The sequence below is a fragment of the Poecilia formosa genome, unplaced genomic scaffold (assembly GCF_000485575.1).
Source record: "Poecilia formosa unplaced genomic scaffold, Poecilia_formosa-5.1.2 Scaffold1160, whole genome shotgun sequence".
Taxonomy (NCBI): domain Eukaryota; kingdom Metazoa; phylum Chordata; class Actinopteri; order Cyprinodontiformes; family Poeciliidae; genus Poecilia; species Poecilia formosa.
Window position 1 is genome coordinate 5462 of NW_006801099.1, and position 15924 is coordinate 21385.

The following is a 15924-nucleotide window of genomic DNA, read 5'->3' on the forward strand; positions in this document are numbered from 1 at the left end:
ATTATTATTATTATTATTATTATTATTATTATTATTATTATTATAAGAACGTATTATTATTTTACATATTTGTTAAAAGTGTTATTTCCTGACAGCATGAGATAAATATATTGTTTAATCATTTTATCTGTCTCATGTTATGCTGTCATAATTTAAAGAGAGTTTTAAGAAACATGTAAAAAACATTTCTAAGTTTTGTACTGCAGATCTAAATCAGATTTTCTGATCACTCAATAATTTAGTTGCTTTTCTACATGTTTTCTGTTTGGTTATTTTCTTAGACAGTTTTTATTCTACTTGAGTAAAAATATGTCACTAGAGTGAATCTGTCCTCTTCATCTAACCAGACAGATGCTGGATGTTTGCTGTAAACTGTGTTGTGTTCTCCAGCAGCTCTTCATCTTCATCATCACTTCCTCCCAGTCAGACCCAGTAGAACCAGTCTGAGCTGATCCACATCAAACCAGGAAACTGAGGAAACAGAGATCAGGTGTGAACAAGTCAGAGAGAGAGGACAGAGAAGGTCATCACCATGGCAACCATACTTCAGTCACGTTCAGAAAACATTAAGTATGAAGAATTGTCTCTGGCTCTGCTGAACATCATGGGACTTAGAGACAAAACTCATGAAGTTCGGCACATTATTGCTCGTGATAAGCTGCATGTTGTGGCTCTGTGTGAAACTAAACTAAACACCGACGTTAAAGAGAGTGAAGTTTATATACCAGGATTCAGCATGTGGAGGACAGACGGAGACAGTAGTGGAGGTGGAGTCGCTCTGTATGTCCAGGATCATATTAAAACCAGGTTAAGGCCTAACCTGATGAATCCTGAAGCTGAGATCATTTGGGTTGAGATGGAGCTTCCTGCCAGACCAGTTTTACTGGGATGTTGTTACAGACCTGCAAAAGATAAAACAACATATTTAAAACACATCACAAAGACGATCCAGCTGCTGTCAGAGAAGGAGAAGGACAAAGACATTTTCCTGATGGGCAACTTTAACATCGACTGGTTGTCAGACTCTGAGAACAAAGAAGCTGATTATCTCATATCTAAACTGGGTTGGAATCAGATCGTTAAAGATGCTACCAGTGTGACTGTAGATTCAGAAAGATGCACTGATCATATTTACACTAATATTTCAGATAACTTAGAACCAAATGCCATCCCTACAGGCTGCAGTGAACACAACCTCTTAACTGTGGTGACTGATAGAAAGATTCCTCAGAGCAAACAGAGATTTATTTCAATTCTATTTAACCAAGAGAAAATTCAGAAAGACATGAAAGAGAAGTTGACAAAAGTCTATAAAGAGTCTGGTGCTGCAAAAGCTCTGAAAGAGTTTATAAAGATTTTATCCTCAGACAAAACAACTAAACAGATGGAGAAAAATATTTACGATTCACTGAAGTTGAATGATGAGTTGAAATTATTCATAACTAAAAGAGACAAAAAGAAGAAAGACATCATATCTGATGTCTCTCAGTTTATAAAGGAAAAAAAGACACTTGAGGACAAGATCAAAGGTCACGTGCAAGGAAAAAGCCAGTGTAAACCTGAAGGAGGTGATAATGAAGGCAGACCTGAACAGAGATCAGGAAAAACTTTACCTTGTGATGAGAACAACTTGTCACAAGTCACATCTGTAACCTCAGAGGAAAAACATGCAGCACTGAGCAGCACTGAAACTACAGATTCAGAATCTGGTTCTGAAAGGCCTCAGTCCCAACAGAGAACAGGAAAATGTAGCTTTAGAGAGACTGATGATGTAACAGTGAAGACATGGCTGCAGTATCTCTGTGAAAACGTGGTTGAGCTCATAGATAAAACTGAGGCTGAACTGATGAGAGATGTAGCTGATCATATCTCTGCTCCCATCCGTGACATCCTGAATCAATGCATCATGTCTGCAAAGATTCCTAAGGAGCAGAAAAAGATCCAAATATCCCAAGCTTCAGCACATCACTGTAACATCAGACAGAGCAAGGGTGCTGACAGGGTTTACGTCATGTTGAGTTATGTATTTGATGCCATTCTTTATGAGCAGGCCAAATTGTTCTTTATTGAGGAGGGAAAGAAATCTATAGAAACACTTAAAAACAATCTGGGTGAAGCAAACAGAGCCGTTGGAGCTGTGCTCCTGGACTTCACTTCTTCCTTTGACGACATCAGTCATGATGAGTTGATGACAACACTGGATTCACTGATGGTTTTCTCAGAATCGGCTCTTAAGCTGATAAAAAGTTTCCTTTGCGGCCAGAAAGATTCCTCTGGTCTGCCTCGAGGAAGCTGCCTCGCTCAGCTCCTCCGCATTGTTATTATTAATGATCTACAGGAAACCCTAGCACCGTCTGCTGTCATCTGCAACAGTTACATGATGATTTGTGCACATGGAGACCCTGAGACAATAGAGACAGAGTTAGATGGTAAAATGAGGGTTGTGGAAAAATGGGCCAAAAAGTTAAAGATGTCATTTGAAACCAGACGAAAACAATTCGAACCTTCTGAGCTGCCAGCCATGTTGAAGATCCTTAAATCTATGCTTCGTTGCCATGGAGACGAATCAAACTGGATCAGAGCTCCTGGGAACGTAGTGAAGCAAAACGGTGACTGGAAATATGACAATGTCTCAAAAGAACTAGAGCTGCACTTTGGTTCAGATTCACAGTAGAGATCTCAAACATCAAATCAGAAACTTTCTGAAGACTCTGCTGGAAACAGCGGTTGGTCCAGAGGTTCAGAGAGGAGAGAAAAGTGACGAGGATTCAGATTCTGCAAGTTTTATCAATACAGGAAACTAGTTGATGAAAAGTCAAAAGAAACTAATGTAAAATGAATCTACAGCTCCAGGTAAAACTCCCAGAAAATTAAAACACCATTTCTTTTCCTGCTGACAGTAGAAACTGTCTGAATCACAAACGAGTCAAAAACATAAATACTGAACTTTGTGCGATTTATTTTTTGCTTCTCATTTTAAAGATTCTTCTTTTTTATGCTTATTTTTATCTTTCTATTATTTAGGACAAAGAAAAAAAAACATTTTTATGAGGAAGAACAATTGTGTTGGTTTATAAATCACAAATATTAATGAATATAAACGAAAATGTGACTAAAATATTGTTAAACGTCTGATTTTGACTAAGTGGAGATTAATTATTTTTACAGCAGATATATATTCATGTTTTTGAATGAACTTTCTTTAAATAAAATGTATTTTGTATTATTATGGATCTTTAATTGGGTATAAGATGAAATGATAATGATCATGTTTTGACTCTTGTCCCAGTTTATCTTTGTTTTAGACTTTAAATGAAATATATTTTGCCATATTTTCTTCTATGTTGCTGTTTATTCTACATTTTATTGTAATACTTCATGATATCAGTCATTTTGATGAGTTCAACATGAGTTTTGTGGGATTTGTTTGTAAAATTGTTTCAGTTTTTATTCCAGTCCAGTTTGTTCTGTTCATGATGTTCTAAGTTTCACCACCAGGTGTCACTGTGGGTCAGAGAAATTAATGTTTAACTGAGAAGCTCAATAAAAGGTTAAAGGTCGCTCTGATTCTGCCTGGTTTTTCTAACTTGTAACTCCACACAGTCCTGCTCTGATTGGCTGATAGTTGATCTGCTGAATCCGACTGAGCCGGATCAGAACCAGATCTGAACCAGATCTGAACCGGGTTCATTTCCTCAGACATGGTTTTAGAAAGAGCTGAATTCACCTTTACTGTTAAACAGAATGAATGTTGATTAAAGTTAAATTTCCAGCAGCAAAGCAACAAACACCATCACTCAGTTTGACATAGGTCCGGACTTTGACTAGGCCACTGGAAAACCTTCTGTCCGCTTTGGGTCGTGGTTCTGCTGCAGAACTGAAATGTGTTTTAGTTTTAGGTCCCAAACAGACAGTCGGTCCTTTATGTCTCCGTGAGTTACAGTGAGACCTGCAGGCCTTGAAGCAGCAGAGCAGCCCAGAGCATCATACTGCCACCACCATATTCACTGAAGGGACAATGTTTCCTTTAGTTTGTCACAGCAACATAACATTCAGCTTATTTCTTGTACTTTCTTTTTCACCATGTAAGTCACTTGAAATGACCTGGATTTGGTAAGTTGCCAGACAAATAAACCTCCCTCGCCTGTGGTAAGGAGCTTACAAAAAGAAAGAAACTATTGTACATCACATGTAGATCAGCTGTGAACTTTGCAGCACAAACTTCTGTGTGGATCATATAAAACTCACGTGAGGCTCATGTGAAACAGAAGAGGAGGTCAGTCGTCTGGTGACCTTTGGCTCATCAACATTTAGTTTTGTAACATTCTGATGACTGAACCCCAAATCCTCCTTCAGCCTCACTGACACCTTCAGACAGGTGAGTGAATAAACATTTAAAAGGACAACTAAATATTCAGGATAATATTAATAATAATAATTAATAATAATAATAATAAAAAAGTTCTCCAGTCTGAGTGAACTGACCAGAAGGAGCAAATTAAACGCCGTCAGCTTAAACGTGACATTTTGTACTGAAAATGTAGTTGGACACAAGTTAAAATTGTATGAAAAAATATAGAAAATCTGTAATGTCTAAAATTCTCACTATTAGCCTTTTATTGATTAGCTGGTGAACATCTGAAACCCATTTTGAAATCATTTTGACAGACAGTGTGAGGTGGAGCTTTGACTGAAACTGAACCTCACAACAGAGAAACTCCTTCACTGTTTCTGGACAGTAAATTCATCCAGTCATTAATCAGAAACAGGATGTCAGGTGGACGAGCTTTGCAGCATGAAGCAGTTTTAGAACCTGGCAAATATGTTGAAAAGTGATTATGGATATATACTGGATTAAAATTGCAATAAAATGTGTGATTTCATTTTTTAATGTCACTAAACCTCAGTGTGAGGACTTGAGATGGCAAACTGTTGGAGCCTTTTAAGAATGAATTTATTTTTTGCTAAATTATCACAGATTTAAAGCCATGCGAATGGTAGATCTATTGTTGTTTATTTATTTGTTTGTTTTGCTTGGACCCTCCTCCTTGTCAGTCAGGCCCCCTGCAGTGATTAAGAGGCAGAAGCAGCTGCTGGGCTGATCTGATTGTTTGGTGAAGGAGTGAAAAGGTTTTTATACCGCAAATTAACCTTTTATTTGAAGTCAACTCAGAGATTATTTTTGTTATTTTTATAAGTAAAAGAAACTCCTTTGAAGCAGGAGAAGTCTCCGAGTGATTTTTATTGTTTTGAGTGAGTCGAAAACCTTTTGTGATGCAAGAGTGGCCAAAACAGTTAATATCTTGTTTTTTTTTTTAACAATTTGCAATAAATTACCATTAACATTTTATGAGGCTATAATTAAGCTTAAATGATCATAATACAAGAAAATTAAAGTAATTTCACTCTTTAACAACTTTGTGTAACCTTGTGGCTAATTTTGACACATTTACATAAATATAAGTTGATAAAGTTTCTCTTGAAACTCTAAAACATTTTTCCCAAATATAAAATCAACCCTAAGTTATACTAAAAACAAAACATACAGAAAAACCTAAAATTTACATTTTTGTAGGAAAAACAAAACTGCACCATTTACTTTTGCATTTTACTTTTATTTTTAAACATTTTTGCAGAGACAAACAAACTGAACTGGATATTTCATCCAACAATATTTTACAAACTAACATTGATTAATCATTTGCCTGAATTTGCTGTATTTTCATAGTCAAAAACTTTCCTGTTGGTTAAAATTTCTCAAACATCTCAATCTGATCTTCTTCATTAATTTTCACAAACTTTGTGTTTTTGTTCGTGGCCAGGATTACCTTTGTCAGAAAATGTCTTCAGTCCTCATTGCATTCGTTATATTCCCTAAATGCCTCACTGCATTAAATTAAACAAAAACCACCTCATCTTTTTATTTCATAATAACCTGAACATCACCCTACATTCTCTCTACATAATCAAATATATTTCACTCACAGCTTTTCCACTGAATACTTTATTTTTACTTAAGTTCAGACATGTTGAAGCAGAGCAGAGTGCTGCTCTCTAGTGGCGAGAAGCCATAATGTTGGCTGGTAACAATCGGAATGCATTTTGGGAGATGCAGTTTGTAGTCAATTTGTGCTGAAAACCTATTTTAAGTCAATCATGGGTCTATAAAACGTTGGGGGGCCACATAAAACGACATGGCGGGTCACATGTGGCCCGTGGGCCTTGAGTTTGACACATGTGGTTTAAGATGAGGAGTTTTGCAATGGATGAAAGGTTTTCTCAGCAACAGACAACAATTTGTGCAAATGGGTGATTTCCATTCCTCATGCTTTGACAATGTTTGTGGTGTTCCCCAGGCCTCAGTACTGGAACCAAAGGTGTACAAAGCTAGAAACAAACTATTACCAGAAAATATTCAAAAATTGTTCATGGATAGAGTGGGTGGATATGACTATAGAGAAAGCCTCAACTTCAGAACTTCACCTGTTGGAACAACGATGAAAATAATTGGTGTGAAGATTTGGAACAAACTCAGAGTTGAAGCAAAGTCCAAGCATGACGTATTTTAAGAAAAGCCTCAAAATGGTTAATTTTCAAAGGTACAGGGACGAACAGGGTGACGAATTTGGGAGGTGAAATGTTTGTGAAATAAAAATGACTATCATCATGTAATTTATAAATATTAATTGATGTTTTGGTCAGTGACTCAGAACATGAGAAGCTTTTTCACCAAATCCTTTTTTCCTCTATAATTTTCAAGATGCTCCTTTTTCCTTTTCCTTCAGTGAACCATGCTGAGGTTCTGCTGCTCTGGACCACATTTGGTCTCAGTTTTATCCTCCGTTGTCTCTGCAGCTGGAAGGACTCAGTAGTTTTTCCTTCCAGAAGAGTTGAACCCTGAATCGTCTCCTGTCATGAAGCCGCTGCACAGCCAGTTAAAATGCTGCTTCTGATGGCGTCCAGGACGAGTCTGACCCGTTTGATTGGCCCAGAGGAGGAGCACAGCGGCTGATGCTGCAGCACCTGGTGTCTGATTGGCTGAGGGAGATCGCTCCATCGTTTCCTCTTTATTCTCTCACTTTCTCTGCCGTTGGTTGGACTCAGCAGATGGTTAAAGAGTTTCCAGCATCAGTTCTGCTCTCATTGCTGCTGGATGGATTTATGTCCTAAACCCTGTGATGGTACCAGGTGAGGCTGAAGGCGTTTGGTCCCATTGGACCCACTGGTTCCCAGCAGGTTCCTTCTTCTGGTTTTCTGACTCCACAGTGATGACGGTAAACTTGGTCCTGTGGCGACTCAGTTGCTCAGCAGCTGAACATCATCATTTTGAATCATTCATGTTAGAGCTGTGCGTTGATTGGATCAGAACCGCTCTTCATTCAGAACCAGGCTGTGAAAGATGGCGGCAGCAGAAATACTTTGTTGCTGCTGATCTGAACTCCAGACTGACTTTGTGTTTAAAAGCTCAGCAGCTTTTATCCACATGTTTTATTCTGCTTTTAGAGAATCTTTCCTTTTTCTCTCTCCTGCTGGTTCGGGTCACTAAAGCCTTGTTTCCACTGAGCGCTGCGGCGCATCTCGACCCGGTTCACTCTTTAGTCTGGGTCCATCCTAAAAACGTCCTAATCAAAGGTTAGTAGCTTTCCTTGTCATTTTTACTGCGTACTTTAGTTGAATGTTAACAGCTTTGTTAAAAAGTTTGAAGTATTTTTCTCTCCATGTGGATCAAGAATACCAAGCCTCACAGCTGATATCCATAAACAATAGCAGAGGCTGAGAGCTGATTGGATATTGATTCCTGATAATCAGCTGGAGCCCAGACTTGATGATCAAAGTGATCAACTTTAATCATAATTGCCCTTCAGGCTCTTATTGATAGTTATTGATGACCAAACTAAACCTGTTGCTGCCAACAGTTTGAACCAGAAGAGCCTTTAGAGATTGTAAAGATTTATGGTTCAGTATCTTTTGGTTTGTTCCTGTTTTTACTGCCTGCTGTAAAATGAATTGCCACCAGGATAATAAAGAGGAATCAACCTTTGACCCTCGCAATAGGATTGGCGGCATGAAGGTTAATGTTTAAAGAAGTGGAAGCAGTCAGAAAACGATCCGTCTAGAAATGGAGCCGAATGTTTTCCAGACTAGAAACAAAGACAGAAATATTAAAGCTGAACTAAAGCGATCAGATCTCCTCCCAGGATTTCTGCTGATCACTTCCTGTTTTACTGAACTACTTCCTGTATTGACAAGTTGACAGGAAATGAACTAAAAATTAGAAAAAAACTGAAAAAGTTTAAGCTTAGTTTTCCAGCTCAGCTCAGTGTTGATTCAAAGGGAAGAAAACATTAAAGGTGTTAAAGTCACCTGGGCAGGGGGCGGAGCCTCAGGTGGAGTCAGGGATCAGATCAGGGGGTCAAAGTTCATTAGCAGCAGAGCAGAATCTGGATCAGGTGAGTGTTCACTTCTTCTTGTTTTCCTCTCTCTTTGTTTTATCTCTGTGGAGGAACCAGAACCAGAACTCTGCCCGGTTCTCCTTCAGCTCTTCATATCTTCACAGGAAACAGACGAAGCTTTGATTTTCTGACAGATGGACTCCAACTAAGAGACAAGCAGGAAGTTCAAACCTTTCTTCTCTCAGTGGGAATCTTGGACCGACCCGTTTATCCTGGTTCTTTAGAGTCAAAGTCTCTTTAATCGTCTTTCTGGGAGAAATTGGACTTTAGTTTGGTTCTGCTGCTTGTGTTGTTCTCTTCCATATCATCACCAACATAATCAATACTTTCATAGATTGGTTTTAATCTATTTAAATATTAATAAGCTGCTCCAGCCTCTAAATGCTTTATTGAGGAGCTAAACTGAGGAGCTTGTTGTCTGGTAGTTTGTCCTTCTGGACCTGTTCCTCTCAGGCTCTGTGTTCATTGATAACTTTACCTGATGGAGCTGCTGAGCTTCACACTCCTCCACTGCTCAGCTGTGGGTCTGAGGGAGAGTTTGTAGTCAGCAGACGAGGAGAACAGAAAACTGATCTTAACTTCAGTTCTGTTTCATTTTGTCCTTTAAAACCCAATAATGTCTGATCAGAACCAGCTGGTTCTGGACCGTATGAAGCCATGATGTCACTGCAGAGATCAGGGAGCATAAAGCTGCTAAACCAGCTGCTTCATGGGCAGCAGGTTCTGGAGGTCAGAGACAGAAACATGGACTTTCTGTCCAGAGCAGAAAAACTTCAGCTGATCTTCAGTTCTGGAGAACCTTCGTCATGATGATGGAGAGAAACAGGGATTACTCTGCTCACCTGAGAACTAAACACCTGAGCAGGAGGCCAGACTCCTTTCTGGAGGAGCTTTCTGCCACTGATGCTGCCACCTAGTGGTAGCAGCTACACATCACAGTCAGAAGCAACAAGCAGAATTTAAAGATGTTTTCATTTCAACCTGAAGGAAATCAGATCCTAGAAAGACTGACAGTCGATGCAGAACCTAAAAGGAATATTGTTCCTCGTGAAGTAAAATATGATACATTGATGGTCAGATAAATACATTTTTATAGTCAGTTTACATATAAACTATGGAAATCATAATATTTTTTTATATTGTGGCGTTATTATTTTGTTATGGCATAGTTTACATAAATATTTTCTGTTGGTTAGTGTGTATTAATCTGGTATTTTTAGTTTAAATTCCAACTTCATAAGAGCAAAGTAAATTATTCATGAAATTAAGCCTCAATCATAATGAATCTTCATGTTTTCCAGGTAAAAGATGGCGCGGCAGCAGGAAGTGGATTTTGGTAAGTGATCAGAAGCAGAAATGAAGAATCTTAAAGGAACAAACTGACCAATAACAGCCTGTGTTGCTGCCATGTGATGAAGCTCAGCCTCAGTGTCTTTATTGTTTTCATGCTTCCTGTTCAGTGAAGCAACAGGTTTAGACCTGAGGAGCTGATCAACAGACTCTGAGTCTCTGGATGGAGCAACATGAATAGTTGATATTCATCATGCTTTTCTCTCAGTTTGAATTAATTATGTTTCTTATTTCTGCCTGTAGAGGAAAAACTTTTCAAGATTCGCTCTGAGTTTGTGAAGAGAGTTTCAGAGGAAATCCTGAAGCGGCTGCTTGATGAACTTCTATCAGACAGGGTCATCACGCTTTCAGAGACAGAAGGTATCCTTCAGAACAACCAAACCAGAGCAGACAAGGCCCGTAACACCATTGATGCTGTGAGGGTGAAAGGACAGAGAGCCTGTAGATTGATGATCAAACGTCTTCATCACATAGATCCGACTCTCTCCAACCAGCTGAGTTTGTCCTCTGACTCCTTTGGTCCAGGTGAGACACACAGTTCATTAAAGCTGCTTTTACAGCCTCTACTATATTTGACTAGACTATAAACAAATATTATTACTCTTCAAATATTTTCTGATTTAAAAATTTGTCACCACAGAGAAAAAGTTAATATATTAATGTGTTTGATGTTTGACACAATGGATTCTCAGTTCAGCTTGTTTAATATTAAACTGAATGAAACTTGAATTTAAGACTGAATATGTAACTATGACATTTTGTGATGGACCGAGCAGTCAAGGAACAGCCAGGCACAGGTTTAAAGTAAAAAATAATTGTTTTTTATTTAACCCAAAACAAATCTTGGGTAAATAATGAAAAAATGACAAAAATCGGACCCAAAAAGAGGTCAAAGTAACAGACATCAAATCAAATTAACTCAAACAAACAGACCTAACTAACAGAGACAAAATGGGAACTTAAATACTGGCTGATCAGACCACATACAAAACACAAAGGGGAAAATACACAAAAACCTAACTAAAACTAACATAACAAAATCCCATTCCCCCCCTCTGGATGATGAGCTGTGGTATGAACCAATTTGCAGTCTCAGCTGGCTTGCTCCACCCCTTCTCCACCTCTCTGCTCTCCTGAAGGATTGGAGCAGCCAGCACTGAGAACTCAAAACAGACAAAGGTTAAATCAAGCAAAACACAACAATGTAAACTAAAATGTGCACACTTCTTCTAGAATACAGTGTGATGTGTTGCCTTCTAACAAAACCAGTTATTCTGTAAATTAAATCCTAAACTTAAAGAAACCCAAATATAAGTAAGGTGAACCTGTTTGGAGTGAGAGTGAATGTAAACCTGTTGCGTGTGGTGATAGTGAATGTTACCACATTTGTGTGGCTGTAACTGCATCCATCACACATGTTAAATTTTAAATATTGATGGATTATATATTTTTTTGACACTGAATGATGATCAACAAAAAAGTTTAGAGCAACTTGTGAAGCCAATGGAGGTGAAATAAATGCTTTTGTACCTTTTTTAAACAATGAAACATTTTCTCTACATTTAAAAATAAATGTACTGAAGTATCTGAGGCCAAGTTTCCTCTGATGTTTGCAACGATGGAGAACCTCCAGGTTCTGGTTCAGATGAACTCAAATAAACCCAGATAGAATTTTTTTCTTAGAAAAATTAATTGCTGAGCCAAATGTAACCTATATGACATTCTAGGAATATTAGGATCATTAAAGAAATAATCCAAGTTAGAGTTAATCCAAATGATTCTTAAACTAGGTTCGTCTGCAAGAGGAAGTGGCAAATTGTAAAACACACAGACAACCAGATGGTGCAAAATTGGTGAATTGTATTAATATTTACAATATATACAGGTTAATCAACAGTTAATGGAGTCCAGAAGGGTTCCTTAATCCAAGGAAGTCAACAGTTCTTGCTGATGATGAAAGGGAAAAAAACAACAACAAAAAAAAATAATCCAGTTCTATCTGAGGGAAGATTGTTTGGCCGAAATCTCCAACCAATTCGGAAGAGTTTTCTTTGATGATAGGAGGTGTTGTGGTATTTCCGGATCCGCTAATTGGTTAGCTCACCAGTCTGGTCAGCATGATACCAGACAATCCATGATTTATCCTGCGGCAAACTCCTTTGAATGGGAATCTGTAACACTCCTGGCCAGATCCCTCTTGACAAACCGTGATCGCTACAACGTTTAGTCGAATGTTCACACGTCTTCATATCAGAGTCCGACAGCGTCTCCTACATAGGGTGCCAATTAGCAGCCATATAAGCTGTAGCTGTCAATCTAGGACGCTGATGTGCAGCTGTCACGTGACTTTAAAACCAAGCGAGAACAATGTTGTTCTCGCTTGGTTTAGTTTGTATTGAATTAAGGAAAGGAGGACTTTTAATTAAATCTTTAAATAAAATAAAACTAAATCTAACAAAATGGAAAATAAAATAAATAAAACTGAATCTAATATGGCAAAATTATCCTGGTTACACAAACATGATGACAAAGACTCAGATCAGCTGATTATTTCACTATAAACATAAATAAAATTTGGTATTCTATTTTCTTAAATGTCAACCTCTTTTGAGAAGATGTAAACCAGTAGCCACACATGAACTTTATTTATTTTAAATCCAAATTCTCACAACACCAAGCTAATATAATTTACTTTGGTCTTTCATGTTTGTGCAAACAGCAGCTCTGACTGAACTCTGACACAGCTGCAACGTTTCTCTTTTTGTTGCTTCCTGTTCTTCAGGATGATAAACTAAAAACAGAAATATGGAATATATTTAGATGACCATTGATGTAAATCTTCCCAAAAGGCCTGAGCCTTCTGACCACCTTTCTACAATCATAGAAAGGTGGTCAGAGGTCTCAACATGGTCAGTTCAGGACAGACGATTAATCTGAAATTGCCATCCCAATCAAAGTGAGTCTAGTGAACTATCAGGTTTGAAAAAAGAATCAAGATCAAAGTTTTACTAATTTTCTGTTGTACCTAAAGCTGAACAGATTCTCAGCAGCTCAAACTCATCCTCTGATTTTCTATGTAAATGTTTTGAATTTATTAAACAATTTGGTAAAACTCAAAGGTTGCTCTGTGGGAAACATGTCTGAAACCTTCAACAAGAGAGAACATGAAAAAGTTTCAATGAGCAAAACTGATTCTAATCATCTCTGTGCTGTTTTTGTTACCTCGGAGTTTTTACCAGGTTTGAACTTTTTGTTCATTTATTTACTTTGTTCTTTTACCAGTCGCCTCAGTAGCTCAAGCCTAACAGAATTACAAATTAAATCTCAAAATTTCTCCGTCCTCAAGGACTGAAGTTGGAATGGTTTTCTTGTTTAGATGAGAAAATATTATGAAAATTAAATTTTTCCTTCATTAAAGTTTATATACAAACCACCTCACAGAATATCAAAAATAATTTTGTTCCTTTATAGAATTATAAGGAATAAAAGCTAAAGTCTCTCCTGGTGTGTCTTTGTCTCTTTACTTCAGATTTTGATGTTCGGTGTCAGAGTGACCTTAAAGCGTTTCTGAAGAATAAGTTCCAGAGTCTCTCTGAAGGCGTCGCTGAACATGGAAATCAAACGTTTCTGAACCAGATCTACACTGAGCTCCACATCACAGAGGGGTTAACTAGAGAGGTCAACCAGGAACATGAGGTCAGACGGATTGAAACAGCATCCAGGAAACAAGAAACAATCAGAAGAGAAGACATCTTTAAAGCCCCACCTGGAAGTGATCAACCAATCAGAACAGTGATGACCATGGGAGTGGCTGGCATTGGGAAAACACTGTTAACACAGAAGTTCACTCTGGACTGGGCTGAAGGCAGAACCAACCAGAACATCCAGTTTATATTTCCATTCACCTTCAGAGAGCTGAATGTACTGAAAGAAGAAAAGTTCAGCTTGGTGGAACTGATTCATGAACGTTTCACTAAAACCAAAGGACTCAGCAACTTCGAAACGTTTCAGGTTCTGTTCATCTTTGATGGTCTGGATGAAAGTCGACTTCCTCTGGATTTCCACAACACTAAACCATTAACTGACCCTGAAAAGTCCAGCTCAGTGGATGTTCTGCTGACAAACCTAATCAGGGGGGAACTGCTTCCCTCTGCTCTCCTCTGGATAACCACACGACCTGCAGCAGCCAATCAGATCCCAGCAAAGTTTGTTGGCATGGTGACAGAGGTCAGAGGGTTCACTGACCCCCAGAAGGAGGAGTACTTCAGGAAGAGATTCAAAGGTGATGAGGAGAAGGCCAGCAGGATCATCTCCCACATCCAGAAATCAAAAAGTCTCCACATCATGTGTCACATTCCAGTTTTCTGCTGGATCACTGCTAAAGTTCTGGAGGAAATGATGGAGACCAGAGAGGAAGGAGAGCTGCCCAAGACCCTGACAGAAATGTACATGGAGTTCCTGCTGGTTCAGCTCACAATCAGGGAGGACAAGTATGAAGGAGGACCAGAGAATGAATCTATCTGGAGCCCAGAGAACAAGAAGCTGATTGAGTCTCTAGGAAGACTGGCTCTAGATCAGCTGCTGGAGGGAAACCTGATCTTCTATGACAAAGATCTTGATAAATGTGGCATCAACATTGAAGACGCTGCGTTGTTCTCAGGAGTTTTCACTCAGATGTTTAAAAAGGAGAGAGGAACGCGCAACATCTCCGTCTACTCCTTTGTTCATCTGAGCATCCAGGAGTTTCTGGCTGCCGTCTACATGCTCCACTGCTTCACCAGCAGGAGGTCAGAGGTCATCAAGACGTTCCTAGAAGAAGAGGAAGATGAGGACATTGAGGAAGATGAGGACATTGAGGAAGATGATGACAGTGAGGAAGATGATGACAGCAGTGAAGATGGCAGTGACTCTGACATCACTTCACTACCTGATCTTCTGAAGAGAATAATGATAAAGTCCTGTCGCAGTAAAAATGGCCACCTGGACCTGTTTGTCCGCTTCCTTCATGGTCTCACTGTGGAGTCCAACCAGAGACTCTTAGAAGATCTGCTGGGTCAGACAGAGAACCGTCCAGAAACCATCCAGAGAATCATCACCAACCTGAAGGAGATGAACACTAATAGAATCTCTCCTGCTAGAAGCATCAACATCTTCTACTGTCTGGTGGAGATGAACGACGTCTCATTTTATCAGGAGATCCAACGGCTGCTGGATTCAGGGAAGAAACTCTCAGTGACTGACTGTTCAGCTCTGGCCTTCATGCTGCAGATGTCAGAGGTTCTGGATGAGTTGGACCTGGAGAAGTACAACACATCAGATAAGGGACGACAGAGACTGGTTCCAGCTGTGAGGAACTGCAGAAAGGCTCGGTGAGTCCAGATGTTTTCATTGTGTGAATGCTGATTCAGCACTATTGTCCTCCTGTTTCTTCTTCTTTCTTCAAGTTGATTCTGGATGTTTTTGGCCTTTAACTACTTCCTTCATCCTCTGGATGATTTCAGCCATTCAAACATCTAAACATTCAGTTCATCCAGGACAGCTGCAGCTTCTGGTTTTTACACATTTTGATCATTTAAAAATATTTAACTTTTTATCAGTTTTCAGGTTGAAATGAATAGAGCTTTGGAGCTGACATCACAGCATTTGACGTTTACGTCGCTTGGCGCCATTTTTGCAGCCCACAGACCAAAACTAACTAGTCTGAAGTCTGTGTTTTCATTGTATTACCAACCGCAGCAAAGTTGTTTTGCAAATTGGTTACTGGATATTCGCCCTCCGCGGAGTAAGGGACGTTCAGCTCAAGGTTTATCCGATTTATGACCGCCAATTTCGGCTAGCTGTTCTCTACCGATACCTCCTGAAGCGTTCAGAGGTGCAGATGCTGTCAATTTCCGAACACTCCTGTAAATAAATGCTTTGTCTTGTGACTGATACAAAAAAGTACTAGTTCATGCTATTAAACGAGGCACACTATCCTCCATAGTCATACTTCATATTCAATATTTTAAATAATATTAAATGTTTTCCATAGCTTCCAAAACGTGACCTCCCATTAACTCAAAATCTGTGAAATTGTTCTACTAGACTGTATAAATGAGGCACTCATCTTTATTACATTTGC

The 15924-nt window shown here is 38.9% G+C and overlaps 2 protein-coding genes across 3 annotated transcripts in view; both read left to right on the forward strand.

The window, feature by feature from the left end:
• The window catches only part of LOC103132617 (uncharacterized), a 5088-nt gene extending 1528 nt beyond the window's left edge, over positions 1–3560 (forward strand). Inside the window, exon 2 of one of the 2 annotated variants that reach the window (XM_007544421.2) lies at positions 391–3560. In XM_007544421.2, coding sequence (XP_007544483.1) covers positions 533–2674 — 2142 coding nt within the window. In that variant the 5' untranslated portion in view covers positions 391–532 and the 3' untranslated portion in view covers positions 2675–3560. The remainder of the gene's footprint in view (positions 1–390) is intronic. The other variant, XM_007544422.2, reaches the window with a different exon arrangement.
• A 6201-nt stretch (positions 3561–9761) lies between these two features.
• On the forward strand, positions 9762–15385 carry LOC103132618 (protein NLRC3-like). Its single transcript, XM_007544423.2, has 3 exons — positions 9762–9789; positions 10047–10328; positions 13333–15385. Exons 1-3 carry the CDS (start codon positions 9762–9764, stop codon positions 15174–15176), a joined length of 2154 nt encoding a protein of 717 aa, XP_007544485.1. The 3' UTR covers positions 15177–15385.
• Positions 15386–15924: the final 539 nt, after the last annotated feature.